This window comes from Diorhabda carinulata, chromosome X, assembly GCF_026250575.1.
Source record: "Diorhabda carinulata isolate Delta chromosome X, icDioCari1.1, whole genome shotgun sequence".
NCBI classification, from domain to species: Eukaryota; Metazoa; Arthropoda; class Insecta; order Coleoptera; family Chrysomelidae; genus Diorhabda; species Diorhabda carinulata.
The window spans coordinates 14926557-14952500 of record NC_079472.1 but is presented as its reverse complement, the minus strand read 5'-3'; the positions used below and the strand labels follow the sequence as shown (position 1 = coordinate 14952500).

The 25944-nt window shown below is 32.4% G+C and overlaps 2 protein-coding genes across 2 annotated transcripts; one reads left to right on the top strand and one right to left on the bottom strand.

Moving 5' to 3' along the window:
* Positions 1-2436: 2436 nt before the first annotated feature.
* Positions 2437-13345, bottom strand: LOC130901542 (uncharacterized). The gene is made up of 3 exons (XM_057812994.1): positions 13054-13345; positions 9388-9552; positions 2437-8090 (listed from the first exon to the last, which is right to left on the bottom strand). The coding sequence occupies exons 1-3, from the start codon at positions 13142-13144 to the stop codon at positions 7984-7986; spliced, it is 363 nt and encodes a 120-aa protein (XP_057668977.1). The 5' UTR covers positions 13145-13345; the 3' UTR covers positions 2437-7983.
* Positions 13346-14234: 889 nt separating this feature from the next.
* LOC130900589 (ATP-dependent RNA helicase DDX3X) lies at positions 14235-25169 on the top strand. The gene is made up of 8 exons (XM_057811288.1): positions 14235-14616; positions 15304-15587; positions 15642-15978; positions 17371-17708; positions 17771-18125; positions 18184-18527; positions 20315-20631; positions 20714-25169. The coding sequence occupies exons 1-8, from the start codon at positions 14572-14574 to the stop codon at positions 20800-20802; spliced, it is 2109 nt and encodes a 702-aa protein (XP_057667271.1). The 5' UTR covers positions 14235-14571; the 3' UTR covers positions 20803-25169.
* The last annotated feature ends 775 nt before the right edge of the window (positions 25170-25944 follow it).

Genomic DNA, 25944 nt, shown 5'->3' with positions numbered 1-25944 from the left:
ATCGGGTTCACTCGATCATGATCTGAATGTTCCGGAAGTAATTTATCACAGAACTAAATCTATAAACACAAAAAACTATAAAGTCATAAAGCATACGCAAGACCCTGCACAAAAGTAATGAAAATGGAAAGGTTTTGTAGGTTAAATTTCCATCAAAACCGACATGAGACCTCCACAATCTCTGATAAAAATTTTGTTCTGGATTTAGAATCTGCGATCACCTGTTAGGTAATCTACCTCATCCCGAATTATAGCTTCCGATAAATCATTTTACAACAAATTTTTGGAAAGCGTCAATTAGCTGCTCTTAAGAAGAATTAAAAATAATCTATGACCTGATCACTTCGATCAGCTTCCGAACTATAGTGAACGGGATCCGATGTAAATTTCGAGCATTCAAATCATAACACTGACATACCCTACAGTATTAATTATAATCAGCAGAACAAGTGGCTATCTTTGTACCATTTGAAAATGTTTTGTGAGCATTTCGAGGTACATACACAGAAAAACCAGACATAGAGGCAACAACTTGCTTCGAAAAGCCTCGTGTAAATAGGTTTCGAAATCGTGACGTCATTTGACGTAAAGTAAAAAAGAGCAACTTCAAATTGCTACTCTATGAAAAATGACTATTTTCTAATTTAAATTGCATTCTATATGGAGAATCATGTGGACAAGCCTTATTTCAGTCGATTTCCATAGTTTCACATTGAAAGTAAGGTTTTTCATAGTTCTTTACGCCATAGAAAAAATTCTCGCTTATACATACCGTCCCCCCCGTGATTTTTTATTTATCAATTATATGGGATACAGGATAGACAACCGGAGCATGACGTCACGTCCGTCTTATTGTTACTCTAGGTTATACTTGTTTCCAAATAAAGTTTGTGAGGCTGCGTGTTATTTAATTAGTTTACTGTTGTATAAGATAGTAATGTGTCTTGTGCCAGAAAGTATTTTTTTGCAAAATTTATCCAAGAAAATGCGAAGAAATCAATGTGTAAGAACACATATAGTATCGCCAACACAGTTAAAACTGTTTGGAAAGTTAGCACTCCCATAGTCTATTCTGTTTATCTATCGCCGATGTCTTAAACATTTATGATTCAATTTATATCACTTAATATTCTGTATATAGGAGCGAAGTTGATGAGTTGATAATATACTAAGTATTAGGAGAAATCTGCCAGACCGTTGAGGAATAGTGAAAAATCAAGCTGAAATACTACAACCATGCAGATAGCCAGACGGTCACACGGGCATAAAAAGACTGTTTTTTGGGATGATAGTAATTGGATTGTGTTCCATCATTTATTTCAAAAAGATGAAGAAATAACAGGAAAGTATTACGGATTATTGCTTGATAGAATAAAGGAAAAGATTGCAAAAAAGCGACCGCATTTGAAGAAATTGCTTTTCTATTAGAACAATTTACCTTCCCACATGGTGATTGCCATGGCTAAAATTCACGAATTACATTTCTAATTGACTCATCACCCAGCCTATTCACCAGATCTGGATGCCAAGATGTTTCCTAACCTCAAAGTTTCATAAGGAGACAAGACGTTAATGAAGATGTAAATGCCTATTTTGAGGAAGAAAGCTTCAATTTTTAATTGGAAGGGTGTAGAAAAATAAAAATTATTATGGAAACAAATATCTTGTTTCTTTGTTAGTTCGGAAATTTTGCAGACCTAAATATGGAGGGTAAAAAAAGGATAACAACCTGTGTATATAAAAAGTCACTATGTTACTCCTGAAACAAAAAAACAGTCAAGACGGTGGTTTGCAAAGGGCAAACCTGCTTCTAAAAACGGTTTTGAAGGCCTAAAAAGAAAAAGTGTCTGTCAAAATGCGTTTAATAAGGGTGTCGCCACATCAGCATAAGGGTAATTGTTAAAGGAAGGGCAAATTGTTGAAATTCTTCAATTTTGAAGTATAGTATGAAATTTTTTAACTCGACATTGTCTTTGTCTATACCAGTGGGTTTTTGATTTGTTTATCATAAACAACTGGACATTTTATCAACTTTTCTTCTATAATAGATATTCCTCCTTGTTCCTACCTTCCATAACCCCAACTAACAAGCAAAAAATCTAATAATCAGAATTGCTAGATGACTCAAATTGAGCTTCATAAATGACATGACTTCTTGTTGAAATACAGTGAACTCTATACGTTCCTTCAGATATATTTGAATGTTGGGAACATAACCGAACCTCCTAGAGGAACAATATTTCACATATACTGAAAACATGTCTACCACTGGTACTGGTACTGATGTTATATAGGAATATTTTCTATATGTTTGAATATACAATGAAAAGAAAATCAATTAGTTAAAAAAAATTGCTTTTTTGGACCTAAGAAGGTTTACGTTACCACTGAAATGGATTTAACAAGAATTAATGGATGTCAAAATAAAACAAAACATGCGCTAAAAGTGAAATTTAATAAATAATTAAAATAATATCACAATTATCGTTGAATACAACTGTGAGAATCAAGGCCGTTCTTCAATTAAAAAAATAAATAATTTCAAACACAACGAATAAAAATATAAACAGAATCTGTACAATGTGTTCATTTATTTTTTCAAAATTTTTATTTCTGATGTTTTCTTCAACTTAATATAATACGTCTTAAATGCCATTATATTGTTTATCCACAATCACCTGACAACCGTATAAAGTGCCGTTTTATCCACTAGTAGAATAACGAAAAACAGATTTTACTTGATATGTATTATCATATTTCACTTCTAATTGATAAGAAATTTTACTGGGTGTCGTTTCACTGATGACGATAGGAGAATTATCTAGATGGACCAGATCATTTTCAGTGAATCCTTTGTACGTCATAGCTAGCAGCCGAAATAGGGAAATTTTTACTTGGGTCTTTAGGAAAATGTTTATCTAGTAGAAACCCGAGGGGCGAGAAAAGTATTTTTAGCATGATTCATACGCGCGAATCATCTAGACTATTTAGACAGGTCTGAGTTGAGATTATGTCCATATTGCTAGGCCTGAATCAGTACTCGTATTGGTAGTGCCTGTTCGTAAAATAAAAGTGCTTGTAGAAGGTTGTTGGAAAGGTTGCAGTAAACGTTTGCTCTGTTCGATAATAGGATTCGTCCGATTTTTACTCACGAGTGAGAGAAGGAGGCACAGATTTTAAAAAGTCTTTGCGTGGATTAGTGCTGCGAGGATGGTTCTTTTTCCTCTCGACGGCTCCAGAGTATTGAGAAGATTGAATAACTTCCCCTGGGAGTTGTATATGGAGATTTTGGAGGGTGGGTACAAGGGAGATTCCGGATGGTTGGGTAAATTGTGGTTTTTGGTAATTTTAAATTTTTGGTTTCGACGTTTTTTTGGTGGTTCGAAGTTTTTGGGATAATTCTGGTGAGGTCCTTTTTGGGATAATTCTGGTGAGGTCCTTTTTGGGCATAGTGATAAGTAGGGTGTAATTGGCCTGTAATAGTGGATTATTTGGATGTGTACGATTGTCTTTTTTGTCTTTTGGGGTAAGGTTGTTTGGAATTTGAATGTATTTTATATTAGAGGTGGGTTCATTTAGTTCGGATTTTTTAGGAAAAGAAGGAGATTCCAGAGCTTCCCCAGGGTAAAACGACATTTTTTCATGAAACTGTTTTGATTCTAAATGAGTGATTGTGAATAAGACGTTGTATCGAGTGCTAGTTTTGAATACATTTAATCAATTATTTCGTGTTTTAACATTTTATGTGAATAAAATGTAATCGAAAACACTTATACAAATAAATATTATGATATGAGAAGCACACCACGAGAAATCACGTTGACAATCAAAATTAAATTATTACAAAACGAAAACAAAAAATGTATTAATGAAATCTTGTTTGGAAAAACGCATCATACAAAAATTTCGCATATAATGAGTAATTTAGTGTAATTGCACATTGTTTCATTTTTTTAAATACCATTGTGTATCTAGCTACTTTGAAATAAGCGATTTGGAATGGTTACACAAAATTTCGCCATTCAAATATTACTAATTTTTTCCGTCACAAAAATTTCCTTCTAACTAAATATTATACCACACGTAAATTGAATATATTCTAATCTACTATAACATCAGTGAATAACTCGTGTGTTTGACACACATATGGCGCTGTCATTGTCAAAATCTTATGACGTTTATGAAGTACCAACTTTCAAAAGACTATGTGTCAAATTTCATGACATTTCTATCAATCAAAAAAAAGTGACAGCCATTTAAGTGAAGCTAATTTTGTTATTTTCAAATGTTAATTTATGTTAATTTATCATTGCTTGTTAATAAAAAAAAAATACTGAAGAAGCTCAGCAATGGCTTCAAAAGTATTTGCGTGAGATAGATGAGGCCGTAAAGATGTCAGAAGGCAGTGTGTTTACAATAATGCCTGAACATTTAACCATTAGAACGCTTTTTACAAAGTAGGTGTCTTATAGTACAGATTTAGTGACTACTAGCTATTCGCTGATCTCAAAAAATGTTCGCCGATGAGAAATGAAGAGGCAATTGCTGAAAGTGAAGCCTATTTTGAGGCAAAAGATAAATTCTTCAACCAGAACGGAATCTAGAAGTTAGAGTTGATGAATAAAATCGATTTTTGGCAAAAGAATGTTTTTCTTAGGTCACACGACTTATTGAGTGATGTGTTATTTTGATTACATGTAAAAAAATCCACGTAAACGTCGATTCAAGAGATACCCTTTAAATTGAAAGTATCAATTTCTACTTACAGTATCATTTCGAAAAAATGACGCCTCCACAGAAAGATCTAGATTTTACCTATGAAATGTAGAGATAATAAGGACCATGTAATTGTATAAAAAAGTGCGAATTAAAATGGCGCTTTAGTAGCAAATTGAAAGTCTTCTGACATTATGCAAAATACTTTTTTCAGATGTTCCTCGTTGACAGTAACATGTGACAGATAGTGTGTTCAACAATATTTCTATTTGTTTCCAGACTAAATTGAGATCTTTCTGAAATTATTTTATTATCAATAAGTCATCATCAGGACAAAGGAACGTTCTATTTCTTCTTCTTTCTCGAATAAATTTGACATTAGGCGATTCTTTATTCCGATAGAATGACAACTACATATGACGGAAAAAACTAGTAACTTAACCCAACTTTTTTGGATGCTAAGAATATAAACGGAACACAGGACTTGTATATATAGTCCATTTTTCTTCTAAAACCTTCGAACTTGTCTCCTTTTTTTTCTTTTTTGAATAAATTTGACATTAAGCTATCCATTATTCCGATAGATTGTCAGCTACATTTGACGGAAAAAACTTGACCCAACTTTTTTGGAAGCGAAGAAAACAAACGGGACAGAATGATCTAGTACCTTCGAACCTGTCTATTTCTTCTTCTTTTTCGAATAAATTTGACATTATGGGATTTTTTATTCCTATAGGTTGACCACTACATATGACAGAACGTTCACGAATGTGACGTTGAGAATAGAACTGTCTTTAGGTTTATTTATGTTATCGAAACTTTCTATTTATATTTTTTTATCGTAACTTTCTGAAATTATTTTTGTTTCTATACTTTTCTAGTTGACAACTACATATTACAGAAAAATCACTTGTTTCAATGTAGCTCGATTTCGACATTTTAACAAATATAATAAATAACAATAAATAATAATTTCACAAGAAAAAAAATTATATTATACAGCGATTTATGAGTGTTTAAATTGTTTTTTACTTGACATTTCATCATATAATTAGTAAAAATAGATAAAAGGATGGGAGTGTAATAGTCATTTGTGTATTTAGAGCCTAAAGTAACAGATTTTCGCTTAACAAAGAATGTTAGTACGCGATGCGGAGCGCGACGATTTTTGAGAGGCAATTATTCTTTACACTCGAAAAAAACATGATTTTTTCTACAGTCGCACTATTAATAATTATAATATAATAGTTTTTATTATCTTAGGTCATGCTCGCTTAGGGCTAGCACCAAAAGAAGCAAGAACCAAAGCTTTGTAGCATGAATCCAAAAGTGGTGAAACAACTACCTTTAGCTTCAAACAGAAAAAGGGTCGAGACAATCCCAATCCAAAATCCGGAAAAAAAAAGAGAAGGGAAGAAGCTGACAAAGACACCGCTTCGATATAGTAATTAGTCGACTGTAGAAAAATATATTTTTTGTTTTAAGCGCGAGCAACACAAAGCGAACATTTATTTTTATTTAAGCAACAATTTTGATGTATAGAATAAAAAAAACCAAGTTGGTGAAGTCCTGTATATCCCTTAATTATTACAATTGACAGTGTCACACGTAGCTACATACGTCAAATTCAGACGTTACCAATTATATTCTAGAATTTGATACATTAGTAGAGGATGCGACTCTTGGGCCAACCATCGTTCAAAGATCGCGGCAATTCTTATCGCGTCGACGCGGGGCAGTTCGGGCGAAGAATCGTCGGCAGGAAAATATACTACTTAACGCGTGACGTCACCGGTTGGCGGGAAAAATGTACGGGGCGTATCGTATCTCCAGGAGACTTTTACAGAGAAAAAAATGAACGCGGATTGTAAAAACTGTGGGCCATAAAAGATTTTAAGGGTGATTAGTATACTGGTAGGGATATTACATAAGATAGCGACATACACGATGCAATATATATGAGGTTCGGGTCAAAAGGGGTATATACAGGGTCGAATAATTGACATCAATAGTATCGATCTAGTCACTAACGAAAGTTGTTGTTTGTTGAACAATGATTCCAACCAATCCGTTATTTTGAAGCACGACGATATTCCGATTTAAAAAAAATTCAATTGCGAACGTTTCGCGATAGATAACGACATCATCAGATCATTTTGCGACGTCGCCGATGTGTGTTCCAAGGTAACGCTGGAACGTACACTTTTTGATAGTGTCGCATTCTATACTAAAATGTCTCGTTCTATTTAACCCTCGCCACAGTAACGACTATTGATTTGACGCACTTTCTGTGCGTCACAAACAGTATTGATGGTGTCGCATTTTATCGCAAAATGTCCCCTTTCAGAGGTTAAAAGAAATGAGACATTTTGCGACAGACAGAATCAAACTAGTTAACGCCTTTTTGTAAATACGTCAAAAAATGTCTGAAGCCAAAGTATCCATCGATAAAATAACAATTTTTGAGCAAATCGAAACTTTATTGAGATAAACTCCAACCTTTTCGAGCAAAACTTCTCCTTAATATTTTTTATCTTTATAAAACTTGTTTAGGTTAGGTGCTAACACTATTGCAAAATGTCTCCTTTCATTTAACATTTTTTTGAATCCGATCGCAAAAAGTATGCGCTCCAGCGTGACTTTGGAACACACTCCTGATTATTGATTCGACGCATTTTCCGTGCGTCGCAAACTGTATATATGACTTTGCATTATATCGCAAAATGTTTCGTTTCATTTAACCTACGACATTTTGCGATAGAATGCGAACGTATCAAAAGATTTGGCGCCGTACGGTAAATTTAACCTAACCAATCTTTATAGAGGTTTATAACGTTGCAACGGCGCTGATGACGTCACATTCTATCGCAGTTAAACTTTTTCACATCGGAAGATCGTCGTTCGGAGTCGTGCTCCGAGATAACGGTGCCCAATAAATCGCGGACCTTTTTCAATTATAATTCAAATTATTGACATTGAGTTAAGCTTTGAATAAATTGAGCACGAATCACATTTGGGAACGTCTTTAATTTAACGTTAGGATATTTCACGCACTATAATAATAAAATTTAATCCACTCCTATTACAAAATATTTAATGTATTTTCCTTTTAACCTTAAACTTCCTACTTTTCCTGAGTATCTACTCAACAACAATTTTTTTCTCCAAAATGAATAACCGTTCTTTAATTTGGGTTTTTTTTTTAGAAAAACATACAAAATTCAAGTGGAAATTTTACCGATTTTCCGGTGTTTTAAATTAATTATTTCAGCTTTTACTAGTACTCGGTTTGTCCGATGATTCGCTGTTATCGTTTGTTGTTAAGCCTTGAAGTTTTGATGATAAATCGGCGCTGGATACAACGGCATGTTGACCTAAATCGAATAAAACAAACAATAAGTAATCCATCAGGAGAAAGTAATAAATTATTATTGATTTATTATCTATCAAAATATTTCGTGAATGTTTGCTTCATTAATCCCCATAATTAATACAGGGCGAGTCAAGAGGAACTGAGGAACATGAGGAACAAATCTTCTCGTAGCCAAAATATCGTTTTTCTAAGTCGAAATATCATCCTCCAAGGTAGAAATCTTCTCGTAGCCAAAATATCGTTTTTCTAAGTCGAAATATCATCCTCCAAGGTAGAAATCTTCTCATAGCCAAAATATCGTCAATATTAGCCGAAATATCGTTTTTCTAAGTCGAAATATCATCCTCCAAGGTAGAAATCTTCTCATAGCCAAAATATCGTCAATATTAGCCGAAATATCTTTTTCCAAAGTTGAAATATCATCCTTCATGGTAGAAATCTTCTCGTAGCCAAAATATCGTCAATATTAGCCGAAATATCTTTTTCCAAAGTTGAAATATCATCCTTCATGGTAGAAATCTTCTCGTAGCCAAAATATCGTCAATATTAGCCGAAATATCTTTTTCCAAAGTTGAAATATCATCCTTCATGGTAGAAATCTTTTCGTAGCCAAAATATCGTCAATATTAGCCAAAATATCGTTTTTCAAAGTCGAAATATCTTCCTTCATAGTGGAAATCTTCTCGTAGCCGAAATATCGTTTTTCAAATTTGAAAACTTGAAACCTTCTCGTCCATTTGAATAGAAATATCGTTCATCATTACAGGAATTGACGATATCAAGGTGGAGGACACGTTTTTGAATAGATAAGTTTCTGGATCTAATCCGTCACTTAACAGTGCCAGTTTGAGTCTTCCTACTAGTTCACTCTTTTTACCGGATGTTTCCAATTCGTCATTCTTCATTTCGGCTTTCAGTTCCGTCACTTTCAGGTCACAAAGTCTATTTACCATGTTTATTTACAATAACCCACACCTGATACCAATGTAATGTTATTCTTATTTATTTATACTCTTAGTATCGGTGGGGTGAATTTACGAACACTATCTTTTACTCACTCTATCTATTTAAACACTTCACACTACACTTCACTAACTTATCACTAATTTTAGAATTCCATTATAACCGGACAGGACTGGCCTCACAACTTATGTCTTAGATTTATTTGTAACAATATTTATCATATCATGTGACTATGAAAAGTGTCAACTCGTCTTCTTTATCAATTTACAGGGTGAAACTGAGCATGAATTTTAATTGATTATGAAGTTTATATATAATATATATATATATCTTACTTAAAATGTCTGGTAAAGCATTTCTCCTGCCGGTTCGACCTGAAGAATGGAAATCCTTTTCGGCGACTTCCGGTTCTTCTGGAGTTGGCGCGGAAACTTGATGATTTGAATTACTTGGACCCGGAGCGTTTTGAGATTGATCCATCACTGCTAACATTTTTAATACTGAAACAAATTTAGATTCTGCACTAAATATAATATTTTTGTGTTATTTACTTTGTCCACGTTAGTTCACGGGGTAAAATTTTTCTATAATTGGTAGAAAAAGAAAATATTCATCATAAATCAAGCTCTGCATGATGTTAAGTGTGAAAAAAAATTGTACGAAATTGCTTTGTCTGATATTTTAGAGAAGGATATAAATGAGGCGGTAAACAAAGAGACAACAAAATATGAAATAAGTACAAAAAATATAACGTATAAGACAAAAACTAAAACCAGAGAACGTACCAGGCAGCCATCAATCAGTGAATCAGCGACTACTCCTTCGTTATCTACAGTAAAATATTGGGTGACACAGATTAGACGGGATTGTAAGACCTACGAAGACCAGCAACACAGTGGTCGACCAAATGAGGTGACAACTTGAGAAATGTTAAAGAAAATCCACTAGAAGATCGTCGACTAAAAGTGCGCGAGCTAGCAGGCATAGTAGGCATTTCAAAAAGTGTAGTTCACCTCATATTAACTGAAAATTTGGACACGAGAAAGCTCTACGCAAAATGGGTGCGTTTGCAAGGTCATGTCGTCGGCTTTGTTGAGAGATAATTTTGATTGAATATATTGAAATAGGAGAAACTATCAACGGCTGAGAAATCAAGCAAAAACGGCCGCATTTTGTTAAGAAGAAAGTGTTGTTTCATCAAGACAAATCCCCAGCTCACACATCTGTTGTTGCAATGTCCAAAATTAATGAATTAAAGTTTGAATCGCTACCTATTCGCCTTATTTAGACCCCTCGGATTATTTTCTGTTCCCTTGACTTGATAACTCGGTGGTCAAAGATTTTCTAACAATTTTGAAAACCTTGACAATTATTATTGAATAGTACACTGGGAAAAGTGTATGAAGTTAAAGATTACGTTGAAAAATATATTTTTTTTCCAAAACTTTTGTGTTTTCTTTGTTGGGCCAGGTACTTTTGGGACAATCCTCGTATATGGAATTTATACAGTCGCTCTTTGTACGAGTGATTCAATAGTTTTATTTTCAGTTATAAAAACGGAAAATCTTTGTATCATAGTTGACGTCACACATTAGGTTATTAGTAGGAACATCGTAGCGATGTTATTGACGCAATTCCAGCTTAAGTGTACGTATGATAATTTTTTTTATCTTTGTATTTATATCAACAGTCGACGTTATAAAACGTTTCCAAGTTTTATCTTTTCAATATTCACTTAGTTTACAGGGATAATTAAAACAGCAGTAAATTTATGTTTTTATGAAGAAACATATATAAACAGTTTAGAAAATTGAATAAAACTATTTTTATAACGTGTTAGTTTCAAGAATTAAGATAAGAGGTACGAGGAATATGCAAAAAATTAGTAAAAGCCTCTTGAAATTAGAAAAAAAATGTGTTATCTACACCTAAAACAATGCTATTCATAATCACCTTTATGGTATAACTGTATACTGTATATTGGTTACCCACCCACTATATTTACCAGATTTAGCCCCTGGCGACTTTTTCCTCTTTCTGAACCACAAAGTTTCATTTGCAGTAGACAGATTTTCATCACACAAGGACAGTATCGCATACGTAAACGCTGCTTTCAACTTTAAAAATATGAAATTTCTTTTTTCCAAATCCCTTCAATTTTTATCACGTCTCCAGTCGCCCCCCATCTCCGAGCCTCCGCCGTATTTTACAGACAGGTTAACACATGGTTCTAACATCAGTGTTTACTTTGATTATGGGGTGGATCATAATCCCATACATTCCTCATCAAAACAAAAGACAAAGTATCTGTTGTTAGTTTTTTTACTGCTAGGGTGGGTTTCACAGGTAGTGTATTAATTAGTTTCCAACTTACGTGCGATAAAATTGAAGTGAATTTCCGCACGCCACTGAATATTATGGACAGATATTCGAAATTCTAAAGCACGAGGCAACAACTGAGATTCAAATTATTATGAAATTTTTATTTAATGTTCGACACGCTTCTTTCATTATTTGGTATTATCACGATTTTTATCTGGTTAAATACTTAAAATTAAAGATAATACTTTATCTAGATCCCGATGATGTTGATTTGTTGTTATTCAGATTATCAAATGGAATTATCTGAATTGAAATATGGGGGTAAATGATAAATCGGAAAACTTGTTGGAGTTCAGTAATTGTATGGGCTATCCTCTACATTTTCCTTCATTTCCTGTCATTTTATTCCTCGTTTTCCCCAAAGAAAAGTGTACTTGTTTTAAATCCTTCGAATCCTTACAGGAGCAAGACTTGTTGTAGTTGAATCATTGCATGGGCTCCTTTTTCTAGTCTTCTTTATCCTGTATATTTTTTTTTCATTTCCTGTAATTGTATTCCTCGTTTTCCCCAAAGAAAAGTGCAATTGTTTCAAATCCTTCTAATCCTTACAGGTGCAAGACTTGTTGGGGTTGAATCATTGCATGGACTTCTTTCTCCAATCTTCCTTATCCTGTACTTTTTAGCTGCTTTCTTATAATGAGAAAAATGGTCAAGGGAAAGAAATATTAATCAAATGAAGAAGTTTTCGCTAAATCTGAAGCCTATTCTAAGATTAAAGAAAAACCATTTTAAAACTTGTTTAGAATTCTTTGAACTGATTTTGTCAATATCAAAATTTGATTACCACACTGAGAATGCTTTAAGAGCCTTATTAATATTAATTAACATAACTGCTAAATATATAAAAAATTTGGTTAAAAATTAAACATTTTTTTGAGTATTTCGAAAACTATTTTACTTATATATTATGTAGTTTAGTGTAGGTATGTAAAGAAAGGTACCTAATTAACTGACATGCTGTAATTCAATAGTTAGTGAGATAAAGATGTCAGACAAATCCTGGACTAAACAGGATTTAAAATTCTACTAATTGTATGAAAATAATGTAGAATTAGGTGCAAAATCTCAGATAAAATAATTGCTTTTGTAGCAATAGTGTGTAGAAAGGGCAGCAGAGGATTCTACAAATTAGTTTCAAAGTATATTAAAAAATATGTATTATGCAAGTAATAAATGTAAATATTTTTTTTCAAAAGAAAGACTTACCCCAAAATCATCAATTTTGTTAGTCATTTTTAGGACATTCTTCATTTGGTGAGCTGAATTGTGTCTAATCATTTTTTATCAGTTTTCATATTGAATTAATAAAAATAGATTACATATTAATATAATAGTAAACACGCACTATTAGGTCTAAATGAAACAATTAACTCCAGATAGTAATTTTGGTCAAGGATATATCAGAGAACAATGAATTTAATTATAATGTTAAAAATTCTCGTATTAAATGTAGGTAATGATTATTACGTATATATGAGTTCGAGTAATATAATTTTAATTGCCTTGCATGCATATGTGCTCAAGGGTTAGACAATCTTTTTTAGTCCTAAAAAGCCAGACCAAGCTGTAAAAATTTAGCATATCTTGTAGTTATAATGCACTTTTAACGTACTCCCTACCTGATTTTCTTGTAAATCTCTTTTTTCGATCACGTTTTATTTGAGTATTCGCTTTGGAACTTAAACACAAAACCGAGTTTCTTTGCTGCATTATTATTAGATTATTTGACACTACAAAACGTCACCTACCATGTGCAAATGCTTAAAAATCACTTGACGTATTTTAAACTAATTTACTGTAATTTCCAATAATTACAATTGCGATAGTAGTATTATCTGCAACTGTATGTATATACAAAATAAACACACACACAACAAACGTCTTTTGTCAACAAACGCACAATGATAGAGCAGCATACTTAGGATGTAGTCACATGACAAAGCTGAGGGCTTCGAAACAGACGCAGCGTAATAAAAATAGCCAATCAGCGCTACTCTCTATAACGCTATCCTCTAAAATCCTTTCCTTATGCTATCAGAGAATAGGAGCATAGAGCTCTAAAATAAAGTGCCTATTGGTTATCTCTATTACGCTCGATCTATTCCGAAATCTTTATTCTTCCATATGATTGCACTCTTACTTAATGTGTCCATAGAGAAAGTATCAAGCGCCACAATCAGCCGCCATATTGTTTTACAAACATTTAAAATTATTAATCGTAGTGGTGTTTTATTTTCATTCTGTGTCCAAACATATTCATACAAATGAGAAAAGCAGCCGACACAATCAATTTTCTATGCACAAATGATAAAAAGGATTTCTTGTCTACCACGACAATATGGCGGATGTGTCACGTCAGGATTCTCGAAGTGACCAATCTGAATCTCAATCAGTTTAGGGGGGAGAAGTAATCGACCTGCGACCATCAATTTTGAAACTTTGCATGTGATCGGTTCATAAGCTGATTCGGAATCAGAACCGCTAACAGAGTTGAATAGTTTCGAAATCAACCATGCGCATTACTATGATCTTAAATTGGTTAACTGATTCAGAATCAATTTTAAATTTGATCCACAAACAATACTGTTAAAAAAGTATGAATGATCAGCTAATATTTCATAATAAAGTCTTACTGCCTTCTTCCTCCATCTGTATAAACTGTTGTTTAAATAAAAGTTACACTGCACTCTATCGAATGAACATAGTATTTTATTTAAATATTACTCACTAATATTTTAGAAGAAATTATCCACTTAAATAGAATACGAATATATACTTTGCAAAAAAGACGTCAGATGTCACTACGAATTTCAAAAAAAATCTAGTTATACTTTCTTTGACGTAACACAATGTCATTTAAACATTTTTCATAAATTTTGTACCATAAATTTTCGTACATCAACATTCTAATAAACCCTTTAAACAAGAATAGTTTTAGCAAACATTCCCAAAATCCACCAGGAACCTCTTTGACTTGCGCAGTCGCTGACATTCTGACATTTCACAACTTGTGTCGTGTGTGAACGTAACGTACGGCTTTTGTGATATTGTGATTCACTAAAAACGCTTTTCCTGAAATATATGCTGGAAGTTTTTATATTAAAAAACTTCTATTACACGTCTTGAATTGTTATAATATGAGTAATGCACCCAACCAAAATGGATCAGGTCTAGAGCAGCAAGTAAGTGTTTTTTTATTATATATTTCGCATCATTTACCACGTTCTATGACCACAAGACTTGACAATGGAGGTCGCAGGTTCTTCCGATCTGACTATTGATCGTAGTCATTCCAAATACTAAATGAATTATTTTAATGATTTATCACATTGATAATGAATTTATGATAAGGTTAATATACTTTTTATTTACTGTAATTATAGCCTATTCTCATTCTCATGTTAGATTATTACCTAAAAATAACAAAGGTCTTCCCTAAACAATTTAATCATCTTACCTAATATCAGCCGTTATTTGATAATCGTTACGTAAATTTATTTCTGAATTAAATTTAATGGGATTATATGAATGTTATTACTAATGGTGGTGAATGCTTGAATGATCCTTATTGTCGATTTAAAAAAAATCTATTAATTTGTGACAGTGCTATTATAGCATATAAAAACAAGAATGTTGATTAGGACGAAAAAATTAGTAACTAATTTCTTTTAATTTATTTTTCAAAACCATTATCAAACAGAAATTTCTTTCTATATTTAACTAGGGTTAAACTCCGGCCAAGATTTGGCACAGTATAATAGTTTGGAATGATCAAGGCCAAATTAAATAGATGTTTCTGTAAATTTAAAAAGATATTCAGTTCTACTATGTTCTAACATTATTTTTATGGTACTTTGTTTGTCATCCAGTTTGCTGGTCTGGACTTGCAGAGTCGCAGCTCGAGCAGCAGCGGCCGTTACGTGCCCCCGCACTTACGCAACAAACAGTCTTCACAATCTCAACAATCTTCTGATAATAATTACGATAAAGATCGTTACGAAAGAGATCGTAGCGGACTCGATTCACGAGATAGAGGAGGCAGCAGAGGAGGTAGCAGAAACTTTGGCAGAGAAAAAGATAATAGGGGTGGGGATTTTTCTAGTTTTAATACAAGGAATAGAAGAGATTTTCAAAACGGCGATGCTTATGACAGGTAGGTAATTACCCTGTGTAAATTTGAGAATATGAGTATATTCCTTATTAATAGGCATGACTGGGGTAGTGGACGCAATAACGACAGGGACAGGGACCGTAACACCGATCTTCAACCGCGCAATGATCGCTGGCAGGAACCAGAGCGTTCTTCAAGAGGTAACGATCGAGATGGGGGCGGTAGGTGGAATGACAATGGAGGTGGAGGTGGCCGCTGGAATGAAAACCGCAGGAACATTTCTTCCGAAAGCGATTGGACGATCCCTATGCCAAGAGACGAACGCATCGAACAAGAATTGTTTGGCATTGGCAACACTGGAATTAATTTTAGTAAATATGAAGATATACCGGTGGAGGCAACTGGAGACAGAGTCCCCCGTCACATTACATCTGTGAGTTTTTCTATTCAGTATTTTTTAATGAATCACCAACTTTTTATTATCCCCTTGAGTATTTATTATTTTTTATCTAGTCCAGTCTGATGTTTGTTTATATTTGCCATGTAAGCACTAAGTGAAATTTTCTAAAAGTTTCCAGAAGATTCTATAGTTTGATGGTTGTTGTGTTCTTCTTTAATTGGAGTTTTAATGTCAATGTGTAATACTTATAACAATAGTGTAGAAAATAATAAGTTAATTCAAAATCACTTTAGAGGGCTTACAATGTGGCTTAAGAGATGGAAGAAGCACAAACGACTCAATATTTACAATTTAATTAAATGAAAAGTAAATAGATAAAGATACAGAAAATCTTTTACGCTTGATAAATTTGGAGAAAGCCTTCAACCAAATAAGGAGGGAATATATATTTAAAATACTTTATAACCTTAATATAGATCTGAACACAATAACGATGATTAAAGCAAAAAAAATAGAAAGTGTAGAGTATACAACAAAGAAAAGAGTTTACTACAACACACACAAGGATGTGTACAAAGCCTACTACTGTCCTAGTGGTAATAGATTAAACAATGAAAAGAGTAAAGAATCAGATGATAAATATTCAATATAGGGTATCGTAGGATGAAGCCAATATCTATAAAGATCTACAACATAACCTAGAAATATTACAATGAATATGAAACTAAATACAAATAAAATTGAGGACATGATAATTGCAAGGAGTACATGATATTCAAATGCAGGGAAAACAAATTGAACAAGTAAAGAGCTATAAATATCTAGGTAGAAACTGGAGCAGGAAATAGACGAAAAATTTGGGAAAGCTGGAAAATTATTCAATGTAATGAAAGCATCATACAGCATAAGGAAGTACCAAAAACATGAAAAAAGAAATTTTGAAAAATGTAGTGAGTTCTATTAAACTGTGAGTCATGGACATTGAATCTAAATCAAATAGCATATATATAAATGAGATGAGATTTCTCAGGAAAATGAAAAGTAAAACAAAAAAAATGGAATAAGATATGAAGCATATAGACAAAAACTAAACAATTCAGATGGTTCAGATATATATGTTTGAAATAAGAATACAGAGAAGAACTTTTGGAGTCCAAAGTAGTAGGTGAAATTATAGAGGAAGACTAAGAAAAACTTTGGTTGAAACTGTGAAAGAAGTAGGGAATAAAATGGGAAAGAATAAAAGATCAAACTGGCCGCTCCTATGAACTAGGTCTTCAAAGCAGGAACTATTTTCTTTTTAATGTATAATGACAAAATTACTATGCTACCAATTCAAATTTTAATATGAATATAAATTTTTGGGTGAGCATTTTTCTGAATGTTTAAGGAAACTTTTAACGACATTTTTTTTGGGTGTTATAGTTTGAGGAAGTACAGCTGACAGAGCTAATTCGTAGCAATATTGCTATGGCTCGTTATGATTCCCCTACTCCGGTACAGAAATATGCTATACCGATTATCATATCGAAGAGAGACGTAATGGCGTGCGCGCAAACGGGATCCGGCAAGACGGCCGCTTTCCTTGTACCAATTTTGAATCAGATGTTTGAAAATGGTCCTCCAAATATTCAGCATGGTAGAGGCAGACGCAAGCAGTTCCCTCTAGGGTTGGTATTAGCACCAACTAGAGAATTGGCAACACAAATTTATGATGAAAGCAAAAAATTTTCTTATAGGTCAAGAGTTAGACCTTGTGTTGTGTAAGTATGATTATAAAAATATCTCAGTCTTTCATTATACATCAAAAGAATTTTTTTTACAGTTATGGTGGCGCTCATATAGGCGATCAAGTGCGTGAATTAGAACGCGGATGCCACCTTCTTGTAGCAACTCCTGGTCGTTTACTCGATTTAATAGACAGAGGACGTATCGGACTCGATTATTGTCGTTATCTTGTACTTGATGAAGCCGACAGAATGTTAGACATGGGTTTTGAAGTTCAAATTAGACGTATCGTCGAAAAAGAAACTATGCCAAAAACTGGTGAAAGACAAACTTTGATGTTTTCAGCAACTTTTCCATCTCCCATCCAAATGTTGGCTAGGGATTTTCTCGATAATTATATTTTCTTGGCAGTCGGCAGAGTAGGAAGTACATCTGAGAATATTACCCAAAAAGTAAGTCTTTCTGTTTATTTTAAATTGAATTTATTCTAGAAACCTTTTTTTGTTTTAGGTGGTGTGGGTAGAAGAACACGATAAAAGATCATTTTTATTGGATCTATTGAACGTTGCAGATTTGCAACAACCTTCGGCAGAAAGTTTAACTCTAGTTTTTGTGGAAACGAAAAAAGGGGCTGACGCTTTGGAAGAATTTTTGCACAATGAAGGTTATCCTGTAACATCGATTCACGGTGACAGGATTCAAAGAGAAAGAGAAGACGCCCTTCGGCAATTCAGATCAGGGAATACTCCGATTTTGGTTGCTACCGCTGTTGCTGCCAGAGGATTGGATATTCCTCACGTCAAACACGTTATTAATTTTGATTTACCTTCCGACATCGAAGAATATGTACACCGGTAAATTTATAATAAATAAAAGTAGTTATTTGATCACAAATAGAGCTAAAGTGGATATTGTTTTAAAGAGAACCAGAAGTTTTTTCTTTTTCTCATATATTTTCACACTTAATTCAAAAAGTTTATAATCTAAATGTCATCTGATGTCCAAGTTTTCATTTTATATAATCTGATCACTTTCTCAGATCTGACTCTGATTTACACTAATTTTTCACACACAAGCTCAAATGGTTCAGCTCGTTTCAGTCTCCATATTTCAAGTAGATTGTCTACAGCAGGAGCATTTTGAGTTTTAGATAATTTTTGGAGTGTTTATTCATATTTTTTGATGACCATTATCACAATAGATTTGATTTGGGTGTATTTATTTAGATTGCCAAATATATCGAGGAGTACTTGCTTAGTTTTTTAATAAACAACACATTTTAGCCATTTTTAATTGCTTTTTTTTTCATGGTCATATATCCATACACAAAAACAACAATTTATTCAGATTTAAAAATAAAAAACAAAATCCAAAGCGTTGGTGCGCTATGACGAGGTATTCTCCTAGATTTCGTAAGCACCTGCTGGGTATCTGAGCACTTTAAGGTGCAAACTCTAAAGCTTGGAAAAATCAGGATATATGGTCGATTACACGATACCCAGAGCAATTTTCCCAAGTATCAATGAATATAAAACAAAAATAATAGAAAATAATCCACAAAATTATAAAAATAAATAAAAGAATTAACACAAATATTTATTTGAACAATTTATTCACTCAATATTTAACATAAACAGATGTTTTACTCATAAAAGTTTGTTTTTTTTTGCATCCAACATTTCTTTATTTGGGATTGGATTTTGACACTGAGTGTTATCATCACTTTCTCTACTTTATCGTCTTCTTCAACGTTGATGCTTATTTTACAATTGGTTCAGTAATTAGGTGTGTGGATTATAGTATCACAGTCAAACCACGCATTGATATTATCTTCATCAATATTTTCTCCATCCAGCAAACGATTTTGCTAAATCCTGAACAGAAATTTCTTTCTCTTTGAGATTCTACCAAAAGATTTTTCCAAAATTGGGAAAATATTTTGCCAAGACTTCAATAATGTTGATTTTCTGAACTTATCTCCTTGCAATGTCATAAATGGCATCGAGATTCATATAATCTTTGAAGAATATTTCAAGATCATTGGGGGCGTTCTGAATTAATAAAACAGCTTTCTGGGGTGAATTTCTAAATATGTTCTAACTTAGGGAATTAATATTTTTTAAATATTGTTTGGTTCATATAATTTTTCGTTTGGTTTAAATAATGTCTTGGGAGGTTCTCAGTTCTTGTTTCCTTAAATGTTTTCTTCAATTTTCCAACAAGCTTTAGATCGAGACTTAATTCTCGATTTAAAATGCTAGAGTTCGTGTTGGCACATATTTCCAAGAAGAATCCTGACTCATCACCGTTGTATACTCCTTCTGATTAATGAAACTTTAAATTTTTGACGCTTGTACGTCGTACCTTAATTTTTCTTATACCATACCGTTTTTTGAACCTTGTCAGCCATCCTGACAAGGTTCCAACAAGCCCCAGTATTTCAAGAAATTGCTTTGCTGTTGCAGAAAGAATATGCTTGACTCATCCAATTGTAAAAGTGCTGCTTCTACTAATTGACTGCGGATTATATCAGTTTATCTTTCTTTTTTCAAATATTTTTACTGTACTGGCAAATTTTTAAACAGTTACTCGAAGATCTGCTGAGATTTTCAATGTGTTAATGGTACATTTTCACTTACAGAATTGGACGTACAGGCCGAATGGGTAATTTAGGTCTAGCAACATCATTCTTCAATGACCGCAACAGAAATCTGTCTAGCGCTATGTTAGATCTATTAATTGAAGCCAAACAGGAATATCCTAGTTGGTTGGAGAGTGTAGCTGCCGATGGTAGAGTACCTAGCGCAAGTAGAAGAGGTGGGAAAGGTAGGTATGGTAATAGCGGAGGAGGAAGTTTTGGTAGCAGAGATTATCGTCAACAATCCGGAGGTGGTAGTCAAAGAGGACAAAGATCTAGTGGTGGCGGTGGATACGGAAATAATGGATATGGAAACGGAGGTAAAATAAACTTTTTTCCATGAATCTTTAGTCGTTAAAAAGTTTTTTATAATTGAGACGTTAAAAATCTTCTTTATTAAAGGGAATCATTATGGAGGAATGGATAGAGGAAGTAACTTTGGAGGAAACTACAACAACTCTAACAGTCGCGATGATTGGTGGGAAAATTAAGAGTAATTAAGCTCGACAGATTATTAGATTAAAATACTTAACACGTACCTATTTACCTCCCGATACGTACTTCTAGTAATCCAGTCTCTACTTTAATGTCAGTGTTATCTCGCTCTCCAATTCTCCACCCAACATTTCCCTATATATTTATTATTTTCAAGTCATTATTTATTTCAGAAAATAAACTCCTGACGATAATAGTAAAATTTTCCTCCCAGTTTTCGTTTTGAAAAACTCTCCTTGTGTACCTTGTTATAGGAAACTTACTGATAAAAAAAAACAAAAATAATAGGAAAACTATTGTTAAGAATACGTGTATTATTCTTTTCTTTTTTCCGTGGTCTATTACGAGCATTTTTGTGATTTAATATTGAAAAGTTTTCTTGAGGAAAAACAGTTTTAGCTGAAACTATTGAAAAATTAAATATTTCGATGACTTTCGCAAGTATTGGACTTGATATGTTTGATTTAAAAAAATATGTTTTCCAAATTTAAAAAGTTATAATATTAATATTTTGAGGTAAATAACATGGAGAGTGAGTCAATCAAACATTACATTCTGTGCAAATTCTTTTCAAAATTTTCGATGGTTTTGAATTTTAAACAAAGTAAATGTGCTTCAGCTTCACTGTAGTTTGACAAACCATTGAAGCAAGTAACTCCACATGTGGAGTAAATAGATAATTGAGAGTGAGCCATTTAGGGAATCAATCAAACATTATATTCTATTCAAATTCTTTCAAATTTAAAATGGCTTTGAATTTCAAACAAAGTAAATGTATCATTTTGCCTCGTCTTGTTTGTAGTTTGACAAACAATTGGAGTAAGTAACTTAATGGGAAAAATACCGTTACCACTTAATGAATCATTCAACCATTACATTCTGTTCGAATTCTGTTTAAACTTGAAATGTTTTTAAAAATATTGGTCAATATAAGTGTGTCATTTTGTCAAATCTTCACTGTAGTTTCCATCAAATATAACAAAATAAAAGTAAAGTTTGTCGCATAACTACCATCGTAAAAAATTTTAACTACAATTTCTATTTCTATAGAACAATTGAGTGTATAGGATGTCCACGTTTTGACCTCTATTGGCCATGTATTGCCTCACATTCGAATTAAAATACCTTTAAGATCTCCAATATAATATGAAGAGTTTGTATTTCAATAGTTTGCGGAAACAAAACAGCTAAAATTGTATTTCCTGTCAAAGATGAAAACTTGTCATGCAGTGCTCCTAACTTTTGTTTAAGAATATTAGAAGTGTGTATTAATAAAAAGAATTTTAATATAAATCTCTCTTTAATAAATGTCGAAAATGATAGTAAGAGTACTACCGATAGTTTTTGAATAGTAAATCAATTTGATTGAAATTGGAAATTTTAATGATACGTGAAAATATTTAATGAGGAATTTGAAATTTTGTAAATAAAATGTTTCTTGTAAACTGTTGGTAGTACGCTTTCTATCCGAAGCTGGTTGATCGAATAATTTCATAAACAAAAATTTGAAACACAAGATTTTTCATACAAAATCTGTTGATATCTCGTTCTCCATTCTACAGATTTGAGTTTGTCATAAGGGACATTGGTGTAAAGTGACGAAAAAAAATGCATTATGTATTTTTAGTGGTGTAGTTGTATCTGTGAATAGATTACTCTTCTTCAAAAATGACATTTTTCTCAATTTTACTTGACCAAGAAACTTTGTTTTCACTCTCCGAATAACAAATTTTGACATCTGTATCCTGATCAAAATCAAAACCTCGTAAGACCAAAAATGTAATTTTATAAATACAAAAACATTGTCTTTGATAGTAATGGGTAAGGTAAAGAAAATTGAATGATTTTGGATTATTTTGAAAGAAAACTCATTTTGTTCGGAAAATACATGGAATTTACCAAATTTTCCAAAATAATTTCCTCAGAATCTTCTAAAATAGAAGAAAATAGACTAAAAACTGAGAAAATTTAGACTAAAAGAAAATTGAATGATTCTGGATGAATTATTTTGAAAGAAAACTTATTTTGTTCGGAAAATACTCAAAATTTTCCAAAATAATTTCCTCAGAATCTTCTAAAATAGAAGAAAGTACACTAAAAATTACTAAACGAAAATCACACTGAGAGACATGGTTTTCACATATAACGAAAAGTTTCAATAGATGTCGCTACTAATTCAAAACTTACAAAATTCGATATACAAAGTTTCGACATTCCGGTGATTTGTTTGATTCACTATACTACGAGTTGTTTATGAAATTATTGTCAGGAAACGGCTTATAGGTCGATTTTTCGAGAGGGCTCAAATAGCGTTGCAGTTACAGCTATTTAGGGCGCTAAGAATTATGTACATTTTGACTGTGATATTTTTACCGATCTAAGCGAATAATCATCGTTAACTCGATTATATAGCTCGAAGCTGTGACGAATTTAATGGAAAGTTATGAGACGTAGATAAAAATACAGTCAAGTGACGTTGACGCGACGGATAAATCTTAGCGTATTTAATTTATATTTAAAAAAAAGAGTTAAGTTTTTATATAGATATATATATATAAAAAAAATAATAATAAAATAGTTTATAAGGTCGATAATTTAGATGTTAGAGTGGGCACGGTCTTCCTTTTGAGAAGCTTCTATATTTTGATAATGTTTTTTCAAAACTACCCCGATTTTTATGAAAATAATTTCGAATCTTAACAAGAGATTAGTAAAAAAATTGTTATAATATTATCAAAGAAAATTAGAAAAATAGGACGATAGAATTTTTTTCTAGTGATGTACGAATTTAATTTGACCGGTTATACGTCAGTAGGTGTCTTTAGATCATGTAGTTGAAATTATAGAACGACTACTGGGGTGTTCTCGACTCGTAAAGTGACATAAGTGTATAATAGTGTGAAAATTTCAAAAAATCGTACTTTTTTGAATTTGCTGTCTAAACCGGTACGTTTTTCTCATTGGTCTTCTGCAGTTGCTACATCTAACATCATGATAGTATCTCGCATAGATATTTATGATTAATGCTGTCAAAAATTTTGTCTAGCAACTTATAATTGCCACAAAGCGAGTTTTAGCTTTTCTTGGTAACACTTTTTGAGCTGGAAAAATTCTAAAATAATGTTCTAAGTACTATTTTCTCATCATCGTAATATCACTTTCTAGGGGTTGCCAACCGTCTTGAAGAGGCACCAAGGCGCGGAAGTTTTAATTGGGCGAGTAGATTTTCTATACTGTTACACTTTGATTTTGTTTAATAGTTATGAAAATACTTCTAAAAACATCCCATTTCATATTTTTTCTCCTAATTTTGGGAGGGAATCGCTAAGTTGGGAACTGTGGGATCAAATCACCGATAAAGGTCTTTCTTTCTTTTCCCCCTCGTCTTCCTTATACCCCCATCTCGTGTCGGACACCTACAGAGGATACTAGAAAAAAATTCTTTCGTGCGATTTTTATTTAATTTCTATGATTTTTTGAAAGAGCGTGAAAAAACTCAGTAATTTTTAAATTGCAAGATTATTTTTCCACTTTTCAGTGGATTTTTAGCTGTAATTCCAGGGATATTTATTTTCAGTGTATTTTTTTGAGTACATATTGAAAAAAATGACGTTTTTCTCCATATTCCAATGGGGTAAAAAACAATAACGAAACTTGGTGGTTTAAAAATCATTATCAAGTTTTTAGCTCGCTCCTTTTAGTGTCTTAACAACAGTACTAGGTCGTGAAGGACAAAAATAAAGGTCAAGCATCCGAATTTTTGAACATCTGTTTTTAATTCCGCTCTAGTATTGTATAATTTCAAACTGGACCCTTCCCAGCTGTTTTTTACTAAATATACGTTTATAATTTGTATATTTTTTATTGTATTATTTTTTATTTTCTAGATTTTTTTTTTAATTTATTTAAGTCGTTAAATATACAGGAATAGAAATTATTTCTTATATTTAAAAACCGATTTTTTTTTACTACATAAGAGCAATTTTTTTTAATTAACTCTACCTGTGATACAGTTAGAAAATGTGTGCCTATTCTAACTGAATGTGGAACAAATCACATTCTGAACATTTGAAAAAAGTTATTCGAGATAACGTAACGAGGAGCTGTGACTGCAACTTAATTGTTTAAATAGAAAACTGGAGACTTTACCGTGATACAAACAATCGTCCTCGTCGGATATTATTTTTTATTTTTTTTTCGGTTTGTGTCATTTCTCTCCAGATCGGTTTCGTTGATTTATTAAGGGAATATGAGTTTGAAGGAATGGAAAAATGCTCCACTATCTTTTACAGAGCATTATAATTTTAATGCATTTACACAATTTGTTCTGTTAGAAATCAATTAATAAAAATTTCAAAATTTCTATTGTTGTTTTATTTATTTTTGGTAATTATCCAGATTGGGTTACGCCTCTTCGATTTCGTTACATTTTTTGCATGTTATAGAGACAATTACAATGATAAGAATATTTATATATATTAGAGGCGGAAACCAACCCTTCAGATACTTTTTTCCCTTTAAAGAATCAAGTAATAATAACCTAATCTAAACTAACCTAACTTAAAAATTGTATTAATTCATAAATAGAGCGCCTAAACCATCCCTTAAGATACTTTTTTCCATTTGAAGAATCAAATGATAGAACTTAACCTAAACATTGTCATAATTTATATTTAAGGCGCTAAAAGTATTTTTTTTCGTTTAAAGGATCAGATAATAACAATAATAAACTAATCTAACCTAAAAATTGTATAAATTGTCTATAGGGCGCCTAAATCACCCCTTAAAATACCTTTTTCGTTTGAAGAATCAAATAATAATCTAGCTCAACCTAAAATTTGTGATATTTATATAAAGAGTGTGGAAACCAACCCTAAAAATAATTTTTTTCGTTTAAAGAATCAGATAATAACAATAATAACCTAATCTAACCTAAAAATTGTAATAAATTATATATAGGGCGCCTAAACCATCCCTTAAGGTATTTTTTTCTGTTTGAAGAATTAAAAACTAACCTATTTTAACATAAATATTTATATAAAGGGTTCGGAAACCACCCCTTCAGGTACTTTGATTCGTGTCAAAAAATAAATACTAACTTAAGTTAACCTAAAAATTATAACATTTAGGGCGCGGAA